A 12,603-nucleotide genomic window follows, 5' to 3' on the forward strand; every position below is an offset into this window, starting at 1 on the left:
CAAGGAACACCGTCACAAAGTGTGTCTCAACTTTGTGGAATGACCCAATAGCAAAAGTAACAAGGTATGTTGATTATTTTAATTTCTTTCAAACCGAGCAGGCCCACGTAAATAAATATCGCTGTGATTCCTCCAGCTGATCTTTTCTCCAGGAAACAATATATAAAATGTTACCTGTCAGAGTAGGTTATCTAGATGAGGAATGAATTAAAATGTTTGTCTTAGATGTGGACTCCGAAATCTGTCATTTTCTTGGGGCAGGAGCGAACATGATGATCCCCGTCGCAGTATGTACAGTTGTTGGTGTAACGAAAGGAGCGCACTACTGGGTCGGATTTCGGCCATAAACGATGAAAGACGTCAGTCAAATTATCTTCTTGGGTCGTTTTCCGAGACAATTGCTCTCTTAAAACGAAGCTGGTTCCTGTCTAGCTGTAGCGACGACGTTGAACGCGCGATAGCAATCCCGTGCAATGTGTTGTACGAATGTCGGCATCAGAGGGCGCTGTTTATTTCTTCGTCAACGCGCGTTAATTCCGGCCGAGGACTGCTCACAAAATTATTTTTTTCGGCACAACGATGAATTGCGGCAATTTTCCGCTTGATTATCTTTGTAGCTAAAACATCAATTTACCAATTTATGAATAAAGTAAACATTTTCGCCATGGCCGTTAATGGCCGATTTTAAGTATGTATCATCAAAGACATTGGTGAGTATATTAAGCTAATTTGAAAACTGCGACATAATTTACCATTCCAAGTTGCAGCGAATTTTTGCACTTTCAACTAGATATTTCACATCAAAGGTCACATCATCTGAAAGAGTGTTAAATAGGCTACAAAATAACGTAAAGGTTTATTACTAGATATTAGATTATCTAATAGAAAACAGGGGTTTTAATGTTGCATGAAAGTTCCCACTGTAAAATGTCCAACCCAGAACAAGAAAGTCATCATTACGAAAAATAGTGAATTAAACAAGAAATATCATGGATGAAAACGTTTCAAGAGCAAAAATAATTTTATTAGATACCACTGAACAGAAAAAAAGCATAAACTCAAGAATTTTTTTTTTTACAAATGTCTGCATCCTAAACCACTGTGTACTAATACATGGCGGGCCGGGTCTGAACGCCGCATACGACGCTTTTTTATGCCTTGAATTTGAGAGATTAGTCGTTCAATTGTAATTGTTAAATTTTAAAGGAAATAAAGATGTGTAGCTTATGGCTTGATTAAATGATCTCTGATTGCTCACATGACAGCAGCAACTCATGAAAAAAATGATATACATGTTCTTATTCCTGCATGGAAATATCATTAACTCTCCATCTAAAAGTGCTCAGTCATAAAAGAATGACAAATACTATATACTCGACTGACACTGTTATCACAGATTCGAGGGGAGGTCTGAATTACGCACTCCCGAGGACCCAAGGAGAGGTTAGGCCTCAAAATCACCATGTGAGTCGCCAGAACTTTTTTTTTGGGGGGGCAAATCCCTTTCTCCCGGGGAAAATTTCCAGGGGACAACGCACTCTTCGGCTTAAAAATCATAAAAGCTGCAGGGATTCAATCCTGTTAAGTAAAGTGATAATTTTCATCCACTTTCATCTCTTTTCCCCGGATTTCGTAAGCTGCCCTCCCCCTTGTTTTCCAGGGTTGGGGTGCGGGGTTGGAGCAAGCGCCTCTTGCCCCCCTGCGACGCATACGGAAGTTTTTTTTTCCTTCTGTATTCGATATACTATGCATCCAAACTACCTCCACGGTGCATCACCACACCGTACCCGACCGCGTATTTTTTTATTTACACCTTAGCCTAGGGTTTTTTAGCTCTGGTAGACTGAACCAGCCAGAGCGAGCGCACCACAGAAAAAAAACCCAGCTACGATGTGGATAAAAAATACGCCACCCGGCCGGCACCAGCGTGAGCTCCTACATGAAGGTTGCGCAGGTGGCCTCGTCCCCACGATGGCAAGTAGTACGCATCGCTTCTAGGTTGTTATTAGTACAAGACGGAAACAAGGTTGATATCGTTCATAAAGTCCACGTGTCGACTGTACATGTATATGTACATGTACAACATGTACATGTACATTCTACATCATCCATGCTCTTCATGTCCTTGTCCATATGTACGGGGACCCATGTACGTATCCACACATTATCGCATCACGATACGATCCATCACTAGACGCTGGCCGAGAGAAGAGGGAGTGCAAGTCGCGCTGAGCATTTAAATTTTTGAATGGTAGGCATAATTGCAGACGTGATAGACTTGACATAACACGTTTAAATAAATTGCTTTACCTTCTCGTTTTACAAGGGTAAGACTAGGATGACTTGGGCCTTGTTTTTACTATAGTAATATTGTGATTGTATTAAATTTTACTACACTGTGCCAGTGCTAGCACTAGTACTAGGGCTATTTAGGCTAATGAAACTACATTATTTATTGTTTTTCATCAGCTCTTGCATGTGATTTTGGCCCAGCATTAAAAGAATTTCATTATTTAAAGATTTAAAGGCAAAACATGCCGCAAAATCCAAATCCCAACATTGAAGTTACGTTCAAAACATGCCGGAACGGGCAGCAAAAATTCAAGCCTTGTTGGAATGCAATATCCGGTCTTGCACCAAGACTTTACCTCAGCAGGATCAACAACCACACTGGCCGCAATCTAACTGTCAAACAGCATCAGACCAGCACACAATCATGAGTGACAGAGCCACATAGGCCTTGTGCATGTGAAAAGGGTATTATTTTTCCATGATAGGAAAGAATGAATAATGAAAAAAAATCTGCTTCTAAATTTGAAAACCCTGTCGTGAAAACAATAAATCAAGTTTCACAGGGCCTAGCGGGGAAAATATTGAACCATTTTGCTTAATGCCTGAGAAAGCACAGACTTAACTTTTCCAGACCAGTCTCATGGGGTTTGTGCTTAGGGCATCAACAATGTTGTAGCTAAGCTTGTACTAGTTTCAATAGTGGGGAGCACTAGGGGGCATCAGCACCTAAGGGGCACCTGGAGGGTACCAGGAATTTGTGGGGGGGGGCACGTGCTGGTTTTCAAGTAACATGGAACTCTTTCTACATGTTCTGTTCAGTTTTTGTATGCTTGTAAACTGAGTCAAACTCTAAGTCTGACCAGGGTCTGACTATTGCTCCAATTTTCATCATGATTCATACAGACATGATGTGACAGAGTTCTCCATCCTTCATAAACACAGCCCATCAAGTACGCTCTCGGAGTCCAGGTCATAATGGCCAGAATACAGGCAACCAAGGACCTGTTCCTTCGCTCCATGTCTGCCATCTACCTCTTTGCCTTTGCGTCGCTGTACGTGCAGATACCAGGTGGGTAGATAAAACACCGTGGTAAGCAGAAAGCACTCCTGAGTCATCAGTACAAAGAATCGTCAGTCTGCAGCACGCACCCCTAGATGGGTCTCCTTGTTTTGCCACTCTCCAAGAAAGCTCAGAGAGGTTGAAATTAGGAGCCCCATAGTTTCAGGAGTGTGTTTTAGGAAAAAATTAAAATATATTTGAAAGCATATCTCAAGGTATTACAAGGAAACTTTAATGGCAATTTAATGCGTATAGGCCAAAAGTATGATGCAAAATCGTTTTGCCTTGTGATTACTTTGGGTAAAAAAAAGGTGTTTGCTTAAGTGCCAATTTGGTAAAAATTAAGTAGTTGTATAAGTCTGATCGAATGGAAGGTCAAATATTGGAATATTCAATTATTCAAAGTGACTCAGCTTTAAACCATTTAGGGGATCTAGGGCAGATTATGCTGATGCTAGTATCCTAGTTTGTATTTTGTGAAATTACCACCCAGGTCTGTATGGGGACAACGGCATCCTGCCGGCCAGGGTTGTTTTGAAGCCGGACGGCCGCCCGGCAGAGAAACGTTTTCAGGGGCGCCCCTCACTCCTGTGGCTGCTGCCCCAACTAGGGCTGGACACCCAGGAAGGGATGGACCTCGTCTGTATCCTGGGCTGTGTCTTTGCAGTGGTTGGCCTGATGTCGCAACGGATGAGAGACAGCGTCGTGTTTGCTCTTCTGTGGTTCCTGTACACATCGGTTTACCAGGTACCATCTGAGAAGTTCCTACTTTGCTGTCGCGATTTTCTTTCCTTTCTTGTTTTGACGGAGTTACGATACTGTGTGTCACCAAGGGGCTACTGCAGAGATACCCATTTCACAATTCATTATGGGAAAAAAATTGACATGCCTTCCATGTTCTGACTACATGTGTACATATATATCCTGCAGTAAACTTGGGTAGTTTCTACGTTAATGTCTTAACTGTACATCACATGAGGACTCATTGGTTGAAAAGAGCCGTGCATGTTAGTGGGGCGTGTTAATTTTTGTTGGTATAGCAACGTGACCATCGCATGTGAATTTCATTGGCATTTGTGAACCAGCAAAGTGCTTTTCCCACCATTGAGCCTGGGTTGGAAGGAAAATTGCACCCTCTCGTGGTGCTGGCATCAGTTGGTAAAGTTACCAGATTTTCACAAATGGCTGTATAAAGGTTACAGACTGCAGTGTGTTGATAAACCGTGATAGTATTGGTCAATGGTTTTTAAAGGGATCAAGATGTTAGTTTTGTATATATTCCACTTTTAGAAGATTTTCATTTCACTTAGGTCCCCAAGTGTGCATGCTTTTTTTTTACCCTCCCAGGTGGGCCAGACTTTTCTCTGGTTCCAGTGGGACATCCTGCTTCTGGAGGCAGGGTTCCTGACCATCATTGTCGCGCCCTTCCACCTCCGCAAATGGCGGCGGCCAGCCATAGCCCAGCATGATACCATCACACTCTGGTTGGTGCGCTGGCTGCTCTTCCGGCTCATGTTTGCCTCAGGTGTGGTCAAGCTGACCAGCATGTGCCCTACGTGGTGGGGGCTGACAGCACTGGACTGGCACTACGAGTCGCAGGTGAGAGTCCTCTGACAATACAGCTGCATTCGTGTGTGTTGCTTTACATATTTGTGCATTATGCCTGGATTACATGGCACAAACAGTCACCGCTTACCCTTCTGTAATCTTCATATGACCATGCAACGCAAGAGTATTCTCCAATCAAAATTGAGTTTGCATCTCTTTGTCATATTTTACACTTGTCAAAAGTTGTTATCTCGTTCTCATACTTGATGTTAGATTTAAATGTTGGATTTGGTCAGTGACAGATAGTTCTCAGACACATCTCCCAAACAGGTTACCGTTTATATGTTTAGTGTCTATTTCTTTACTTTGCATGTATCTTGATCTGTTTAACTAGTGCATCCCAACGCCTCTGGCCTGGTACGCCCACCAGTTACCGCAGTGGTTTCAGAAGCTTAGCGTTGCCATGGTCTACCTGATAGAATGCGCCACGCCGTTCCTTTTCTTCGTTCCAGTCCGGAACCTCAGGCTGTTCTCTTGGTTCTCGCAAGTAATGAATCAAGCCAACGTGTTGGTGGCAGCCACACAGCTTGTTCCAGCATTGTTGGAAGCTTTTTATGGCAGAGTTGCAAACACAGAATATTTTCATGAGGGTGCGCTCTTTTTGGAAGGAGTGTCAGCTGTGATAAGAACCTGTGGTCAGAAAGGTCTCCACATTTATCGAACAGCCTGCTCTGTATGAGCAGAGGCAAGAGTTCCAAACGAGGCTTTGCCGCTTTCCAGGGCTTACACTTCTTCCCAAAGGAGATTGTGTCCGTGTTGTACCAGCAGACAGCGTTCTTTCTATAATCTGTTTTAGCTTTAGTGAGCTGGGGGGGGTGTTTGAATTTGTCAGTTCCAACCCCACCTCGCACATTTTTTAAATAGCAATGCCACACACATAGAACAGGATAGAAGAGCTTGGCAGAAGTATAAGGCAGCAGTTACAAAGTTCATGTTAACTTTCAGTAAACTATGCTAGCTGTCCACATCTTGTTAGCAAAGTTCAACTATTTCTTTGTCTACCTTCTGTTTTTCATGTGGCCAGATCTTGTTGCAAGTTCTCATCATGCTGTCCGGCAACTACAATTTCTTCAACTTGCTGACAGTGACGCTGTGCATCCCTCTGCTGGATGACCAGTTCCTGGGCAAAGATAAAGCAGCTGCCATGAGTATGCTTGAAATATTTGCTTGTGCCTCAACTCTTTATGCCATTGTTGAAGTTTGAACAGCTCAAGAACGTCTCGTCGGCAGCTCTCACACTGGGTCTGCGGATGGATACCGGTGGTATTTTCAATTACAAAGCAGCCACTGTCAAGTTACAACACAGACCACTCATGAACTGTGACAAAGACATTCCTACATCATCACTTGTCCATTACACATGGCCAGACTTGTGAACTTACTTGTGTTATTGCTTAGCACTGTGCGTCCCCTTGGAAAAGTAAGTCCCCCTCCCAGAGTACCCCTTACCTGACGAATTGACCCATCAGACTGAATTCAAGAACATACCCACAAATGCCAAGTGTATCTAACCCTACAGTCACGTTGGTTTGTCTTGTCTTAGGTAATTCTTTCATAGCTAGAGTGGGCCGTGCCTTGACTAAGTTGGTGTCCTTTGCAGTCTATGCCTTCATGGTGTATGGGATGATCAGACTGTTCAATCTTAGAGTGAACTCTGATAAATACAGCATAGAAGCTGAAGTAGGTAAGTGGTGCGCATCACACTGAAAGTGCTGCATCAGATTTGGCTGCTGTCATCTGGGCTCGCAATTGGCTAATCTGCAGACGAGATCACTATATTTTCATGGGAGAACACCCCAGTAATAATGAAAGCAATGTAACAGCTTCTGCTCAAGATCCAAGAAGATTTTTCTGTTCCTAAAGTTGTTTGACTCTTATTCCAGATTATTCCCAGTGCCATTTCAGCTATTAGAACTGTGCATGAATTCTTTTCCAGTTAAAATCCATGCCTGAAAGTTGCTGAGTAGTGGTGTAGCATGGGGGGTGGGGGTGGCACGTGCCTTCCCACAAATTCCTGGTGCCACCCAGGTGCCCCCCACTGAAAAAAAGAGTTGAATGGATATTGAACAAGGCTCACAAAAACTTGCCCCCCAAAAATGCACCACTGAAAGCTGGTGCTCCCCATAAGATGCTGGTCCCCCTTTTGTGCCCCCACTGGTAAAATCCTAGCTACGCCACTGTTGCTGAGCAGAATTGCCATCTAACCATGTGACTAGCTTTGTTAGTGTTATTTAATTTCTTATTTTCCACTGTGCAGCCTTCTCTGAGGACAGCTTCTTTGATGGACTGAGAGAGATCATGCCGTATACGATATGGATGGGCAAGATCTCATTGAGTGCTGAAATCCTCATGGCTCTGTGGAGGTAACCAAGCTTACATTGCATTATTTAAACTCTGATTTGTGTTATAAAGTGCACTAAAAATGTAGCTTGAATTTTTTTAATATTTTGCATTCTGATGTTTATAGATCTGTCTCACAAGAGCGAGGAATTCTGGCCAAGTTGTGGTCTGTCGGCCAGTGCGTGGTGTTTACTGGTTTAGCCGTCTACATGTTCACAATCAGCCTGGTGAGTCATGCTTTTCTTTAGTTTTCCAACTTACTGAGTTCTAAGTACTGCTAGGAACCATTTCCATGGCAAGGCAGTGAAAATGTACTGTATGGGGAACTCCTGCTCGTCATGCATCCCTTGTTTTCTTACATGGGCCAAAGGGACATGCCCAGTTGTATGGATTTTACGGAGCATTATCTGTTTCTGTGTCCAAGGTGCCACACAGCGTCGTTGATCGGACAGCATCAGCCAGCATTTCCCCTGAGGTGCGGCAACTCCATGACAACGCCCAGACACTAAACTTGGTCCACTCCTATGGCCTGTTCAGAAGGATGACTGGGGTCGGGGGTCGACCAGAAGTCATCATGGAGGGGAGTAACGACCCTCGCGCAGGATGGAAGGTATTGTCACGACAAGTTTTTGTCCTGAGTGGTTAGCCCTCAGTCAGTCCTTTATATTGACATTTTCAATGTTGAGAGGAATTTCCCTACTGAGGTTGAGTTCATCCTGGAGAAACCGCACTCTCTGCCATACTGGTGAGAACAAGTGACTTGGCTGTTTAACACTTGTTGCATCACACAATTTGAATACACCGACCTTTTCTAAGGAAAGCCTTTTTTTAATGGATGAACAACACAGGTTAGTAACATCAATAGATACTTAGAGGCACATCTTAAATGGATAGGAGTAATGCAAAACATGATACAGAAAATGGACGAATGAGAAGGAAGTGTGATTTTGATGCAGTACTTAGTACTCTATGTAGTGCTACGGGAACATGTTCAGAATAATGCAAATAGGTAATTACAAAGGGAAATACAAAGTCCGCTGGGTTCGGTGGTGGTGAACCCTCTAACAACTTCTTTCGACTGTAGCAGTTTAAAACTTAAGGCGTCAGTGTAAATGGAAAGATCTGTGGCAGTATTCCAAGAACCTGCTTTCTACTAGCTGCCCAGAAGAGTTGGTCTTTTGACAATATTGTAAACCGTCATGTGTTTTCCAACAGGCCTATGAGTTCTTGTACAAACCAGGAAATGTAAGCATAGCGCCACCATTTGTGGCACCCCACCAGCCTCGGCTTGACTGGCAGATGTGGTTTGCCGCCCTGGGAAGCTACGAGCGGGCTCCGTGGTTCGTCAACTTTGCCTACAGGCTTTTGGAAGGCAGACCAGAAGGTGAGGATGTGGATTTTCTTGAACTGACGGCATTTTTACTGAGGTGACACATGTTTTAAACTTGAGGCCAGAGTAGATCTCCTTGTCACAACACCCCATTGATCGAAGAGGCATTTGCTGTGCCCATACAACCTGCAAAGAAGCACAATTTGGGGGTATACTGATCAACATGCCATGTTACTTACTTTCTGACTCTTCTCAGAGCCAGCTGCTATAACTGAGGCATTTTTTTCTCCGCAGTTTTGGATTTGATAGCCAGCAATCCCTTTCCAGAGAAACCTCCGAAGTTCATCCGAGCAAACCTGTACACATATCACTACACCACTTTCAAGTAAGTACCAAATTTTTGTTAATTGGTGGTGCAAAGTTTAAACATTCAGTACAGTGTCTTGTGAAACAAGAAATCACTAAAATTTGTTAGTTAGACACAATATCATTTAGACATATTGAACGTACCATACTGATGAATTATGAAGCAAGTTTTAAAATTCAGTTTGAATTTTTGTTTGATTTTTAAATAATCTTTTTTCTCTGGATTCATTGATGGTGCAGTTTAATCTCAAATGCTTTCATTGTTTTGATGAAGTTTTGATAGTTCTGGCTCTCCCAGCAATGTTTGCAAAATCTGAATGTTTCACGGTCAGTTGTGAAAGATTGTTTTAACATGATCAGTTAAGTTGGACATTTCGTGCAGGATTGGCCAATTGTGTAGAGCAATCAGACAATCATGCAGATTGGCCAATCACGCCTGTTGGCCAATTGTACTCAGTGGCGGATTATGCCCATGGGTTTTTATTTCCATTTATTTTGACAGGTCTGGCTCTCCTTCATGGTGGAAGAGGAAATTTGAACGGGAGTACATGCCACCCATATCCAAAGAGACGTCTGGACTTAAAGAACACCTGAAACGCAGTGGAATAGTCCAGGTACATGTACATGCGTAAGAAAGACTGCTAATTTCTCCAATCCCCATCAGTGGGTGTTCTTGTCAAAACAAAGATGGCATGAAGCAGACAAATATTGAGCAGCTCAGAGTGAAACAAGATTATTATTGCAAGGTAAAAATCAGGACTTTCCTTTTTCCTGAGATAAAGCCAAGTGAAATGGAGATGTCCAGATACTGACGAGTGATTACATTCCTCTCCTTTTGCAATTTGCAACCACTCAAGATTTATTGTATCGCTGCATGGATTAGTCCTTTAAATCAATATCCAAAACGAATTTGAGCTCTGGTAGATTTTTCAACGTTGCTGCATTGTGTGGGCTTGTCAAGCAGCACGAATCTGGTCACAACCTTCTCCCCAGGCTTTGGTCTCTGATGCTTTGCTGTTCAAATTAGTGAAGGTAAACTGTTCAAAATAGCCAAAGTGTTGAATGTTAGATACTGTTCTACATGGACAAGTGAGACTTTTTGAGCCCTGGCAGCAATAATGAATGTCATGTGATTTAAGTTGCATTTGTCAAATGACAACAATCTGCGTGTCAGTGATGAATACGATATTGGTCAATACGCATAACTAAACATTCAGTCAATCTTACTGCTCGATTTGCCAGTAATTCTGCATTTGGCCACTTCGTCTGCCATCTGTCTAATTCACTGTCTGTTGTGAAAGATTGCTTCAACATGATCAGTTAAGTTGGACATTTCGTGCAGGATTGGCCAATTGTGTAGAGCAATCAGGCAATCATGCCTGTTGGCCAATTGTACTCAGTGGCGGATTGCGCCCATGGGCTGATTGTGCCCAACGTAAGACTTCCTAGCATGGTACAACTGCAGTGTGGCTTCTCATTCCGGTCGACAGAAGATCCCTGGTAAACTTGAAGTTACATTTTCTTCAATTCACTTTTCTCTCTTCTGGTACAGGAAAGCCCTAAGAGAGGCTCGAAAAAAAAGACCCAAGAACCTCAGGACAATGCGCTGAAGAGATTGTTGGCGATTGCAAGAAGTTTCTTTGGAGTGCTCAAAGGACCAACCCTTATTTTCTCCCTGTTCCTACCTGCTGTGGTCGTAAGTGTAGCAAGCTGAACACAATGGAAAGAAGAAGAAAAAGAAGAAAAAAAACTAGAGTTGAAGTCAGCAATTTGATCAACTGAGCCTTGAAAGTAGTATTTACCCTGCTACCTGGGTGCGATTTCATTGAACTGCCAAATTTTTCTGAGTCTCAGTTAAAAATTAGGCTAGGATCAGACATAAAACTGTCAATTTCTATTAATATTTGGCTGATAGATGTTTCTATTTGATTGCCTGCTCCGTGGAAATGATTGGCTTACACGTAAAGAAGGGGAAGGGAAGAGCGTAGATTTTACAATTTGTGTTATGTTTTTTTAGTTTTACTTTTAGACTTTCGAAGTTGAAATCCAGAGTCACCGGTCAGTCACATGTCAGAACATTTATCAAAAAATTTAGGTCTAATTTCATCTGTCATGCACGAGAAAAAGGCAAGGAACAGAGTAAAAACGCTGAAAAGAATGACATCTGTCAAAGTTGTTATTTCTGTGAATGGTTTGACTTCTGATGGACTTTGTGATTGCCTTCTTATGGACTCAATGACAATTCTCATTCGCAGCACGCCATTTGATTTCAGAGTCAAAGGGCCACCCATTTAATTACATTATACAGTTGGTATTCGCTGTAGGAGTTAAAATCATATAAGGGAGGGTTAGAAAAGAGACGGGAGTATGAATACTGTCGTTCCACCATCTTGGTTTGTGTACCTAGAAGGTATTGATAGACTACTGGTCCGTTGACATGTACATTGTTAAAGGGTAGCAGGAAGGAATTTGTCTTCACAATTTGTCTGCAAGTTGAGACTCCTAGGTTAAATGCATCGAAACGTGCATTTTTTTTTACTGGCAACTGCGTGTGCTGTTGCTATGATGTCATTTGTGGAAAACATTGTTCAGTGCATAGGTTTTCTGTCCCAATTATGAATCAAAGGTTTACTCATAGTAAACATTTCTGAGAAAGGGTTACACGCTTGTTTATTGTGATGTACTTAAACGACAATGAACCAAAAAGGCAGCAAAGTACCCTTTTGTAATGGTAAAACAAAAAATTTAAAAAGACGCTTACTGAGATTGACACAAAGGTGCGTTTTTGCGGTTCATATTAAAACACCCCCCCCCCAAAAAAAATTAAATTTTAGATTCCCCTTACCTTTTAGGCATGCTTGCACGTTGTAAGTCACAGCTCCTGGCGAAAAAGGATGTGTGCATGCGTTGTTGCGACTTGTGGTGCCACCATAACAATGGCATTAAATATATGATCATTAGTCTGTGGGTTGACCAATGCTAGGAGGAAAGTGTGAACACAATATCAAAGGCTGCATCCTGGATAGAAAGATAATGTCGTCCAGAGTTGTCAATAAGATAATTGGATAATGATGATAGAAGAATCCGGCTTTGTACAAAGAGTATTTCTTTTCGTTCTCAACTCTAAAGTATCAGGCTCACACTGTCTTTAAACTCTTGTCTTTTTTGGTAAATCGATTGTTATTTCATCAATTTTTGACACAGATGTGTAATTTGTAGACTAATCTATGCACTTTACTGAAATATCACTCTTACGCATCGTTTAAAACGGCTCACTTTACTAAGCAAACAATCAGTGAGGTAATATGTTCAGGGAACAATCAGACCATTGATTGTAATACATTCTGTGAATAGTTACATGTTTTATAAATAGCCCTAAAGGTGTTAATTTTTTTATCACGAATATACTTTGTCAAAGACAATTGATAAGTTTCATATTAATATCCACTGTAAAGTGGGTTGATTAGTTCAGAAATTGTATTGTAAGGACGCAGACATTTTGTCAAGTATACCACGAGTGGCTAGAAATAATTATGTACAGACTTCCTTAATTTTATGAACTGTTTGGAATTAGCAGTTAACAGAATACAAACTGTCTTCAGAAACG

The 12,603-nt window shown here is 42.0% G+C and overlaps 1 protein-coding gene across 2 annotated transcripts; it reads left to right on the forward strand.

Annotated features, from left to right (window-relative positions):
• The first annotated feature begins 2,032 nt into the window (after positions 1-2,032).
• lmf2 (lipase maturation factor 2) lies at positions 2,033-12,601 on the forward strand. Of its 2 annotated transcripts, none has more exons than XM_087130679.1 (14): positions 2,033-2,251; positions 3,235-3,361; positions 3,846-4,099; positions 4,700-4,951; positions 5,295-5,447; positions 5,985-6,108; positions 6,504-6,644; positions 7,218-7,323; positions 7,428-7,527; positions 7,725-7,910; positions 8,516-8,684; positions 8,925-9,015; positions 9,499-9,610; positions 10,549-12,601. In XM_087130679.1, the coding sequence occupies exons 1-14, from the start codon at positions 2,249-2,251 to the stop codon at positions 10,708-10,710; spliced, it is 1,980 nt and encodes a 659-aa protein (XP_086986805.1). In that variant the 5' UTR covers positions 2,033-2,248; the 3' UTR covers positions 10,711-12,601. The 2 variants fall into 2 exon arrangements, with proteins under 2 accessions (XP_086986805.1, XP_022089233.2); XM_022233541.2 differs by having other exon boundaries at positions 2,034-2,251; positions 3,196-3,361.
• Positions 12,602-12,603: the final 2 nt, after the last annotated feature.

Source organism: Acanthaster planci, linkage group LG20 (genome assembly GCF_054643075.1).
Source record: "Acanthaster planci isolate LZ-2023a linkage group LG20, COTS_SCS, whole genome shotgun sequence".
NCBI classification, from domain to species: domain Eukaryota; kingdom Metazoa; phylum Echinodermata; class Asteroidea; order Valvatida; family Acanthasteridae; genus Acanthaster; species Acanthaster planci.

What these genes read in the sequence shown, in the direction of transcription:
- lmf2 (XM_087130679.1), top strand. An exon ending in TGTACACATCGGTTTACCAG is followed by an intron (nt 4,100 to 4,699) that starts GTACCATCTGAG and finishes TTACCCTCCCAG; the next exon opens with GTGGGCCAGACTTTTCTCTG. An exon ending in TTTGGAAGGCAGACCAGAAG is followed by an intron (nt 8,685 to 8,924) that starts GTGAGGATGTGG and finishes TTTTCTCCGCAG; the next exon opens with TTTTGGATTTGATAGCCAGC.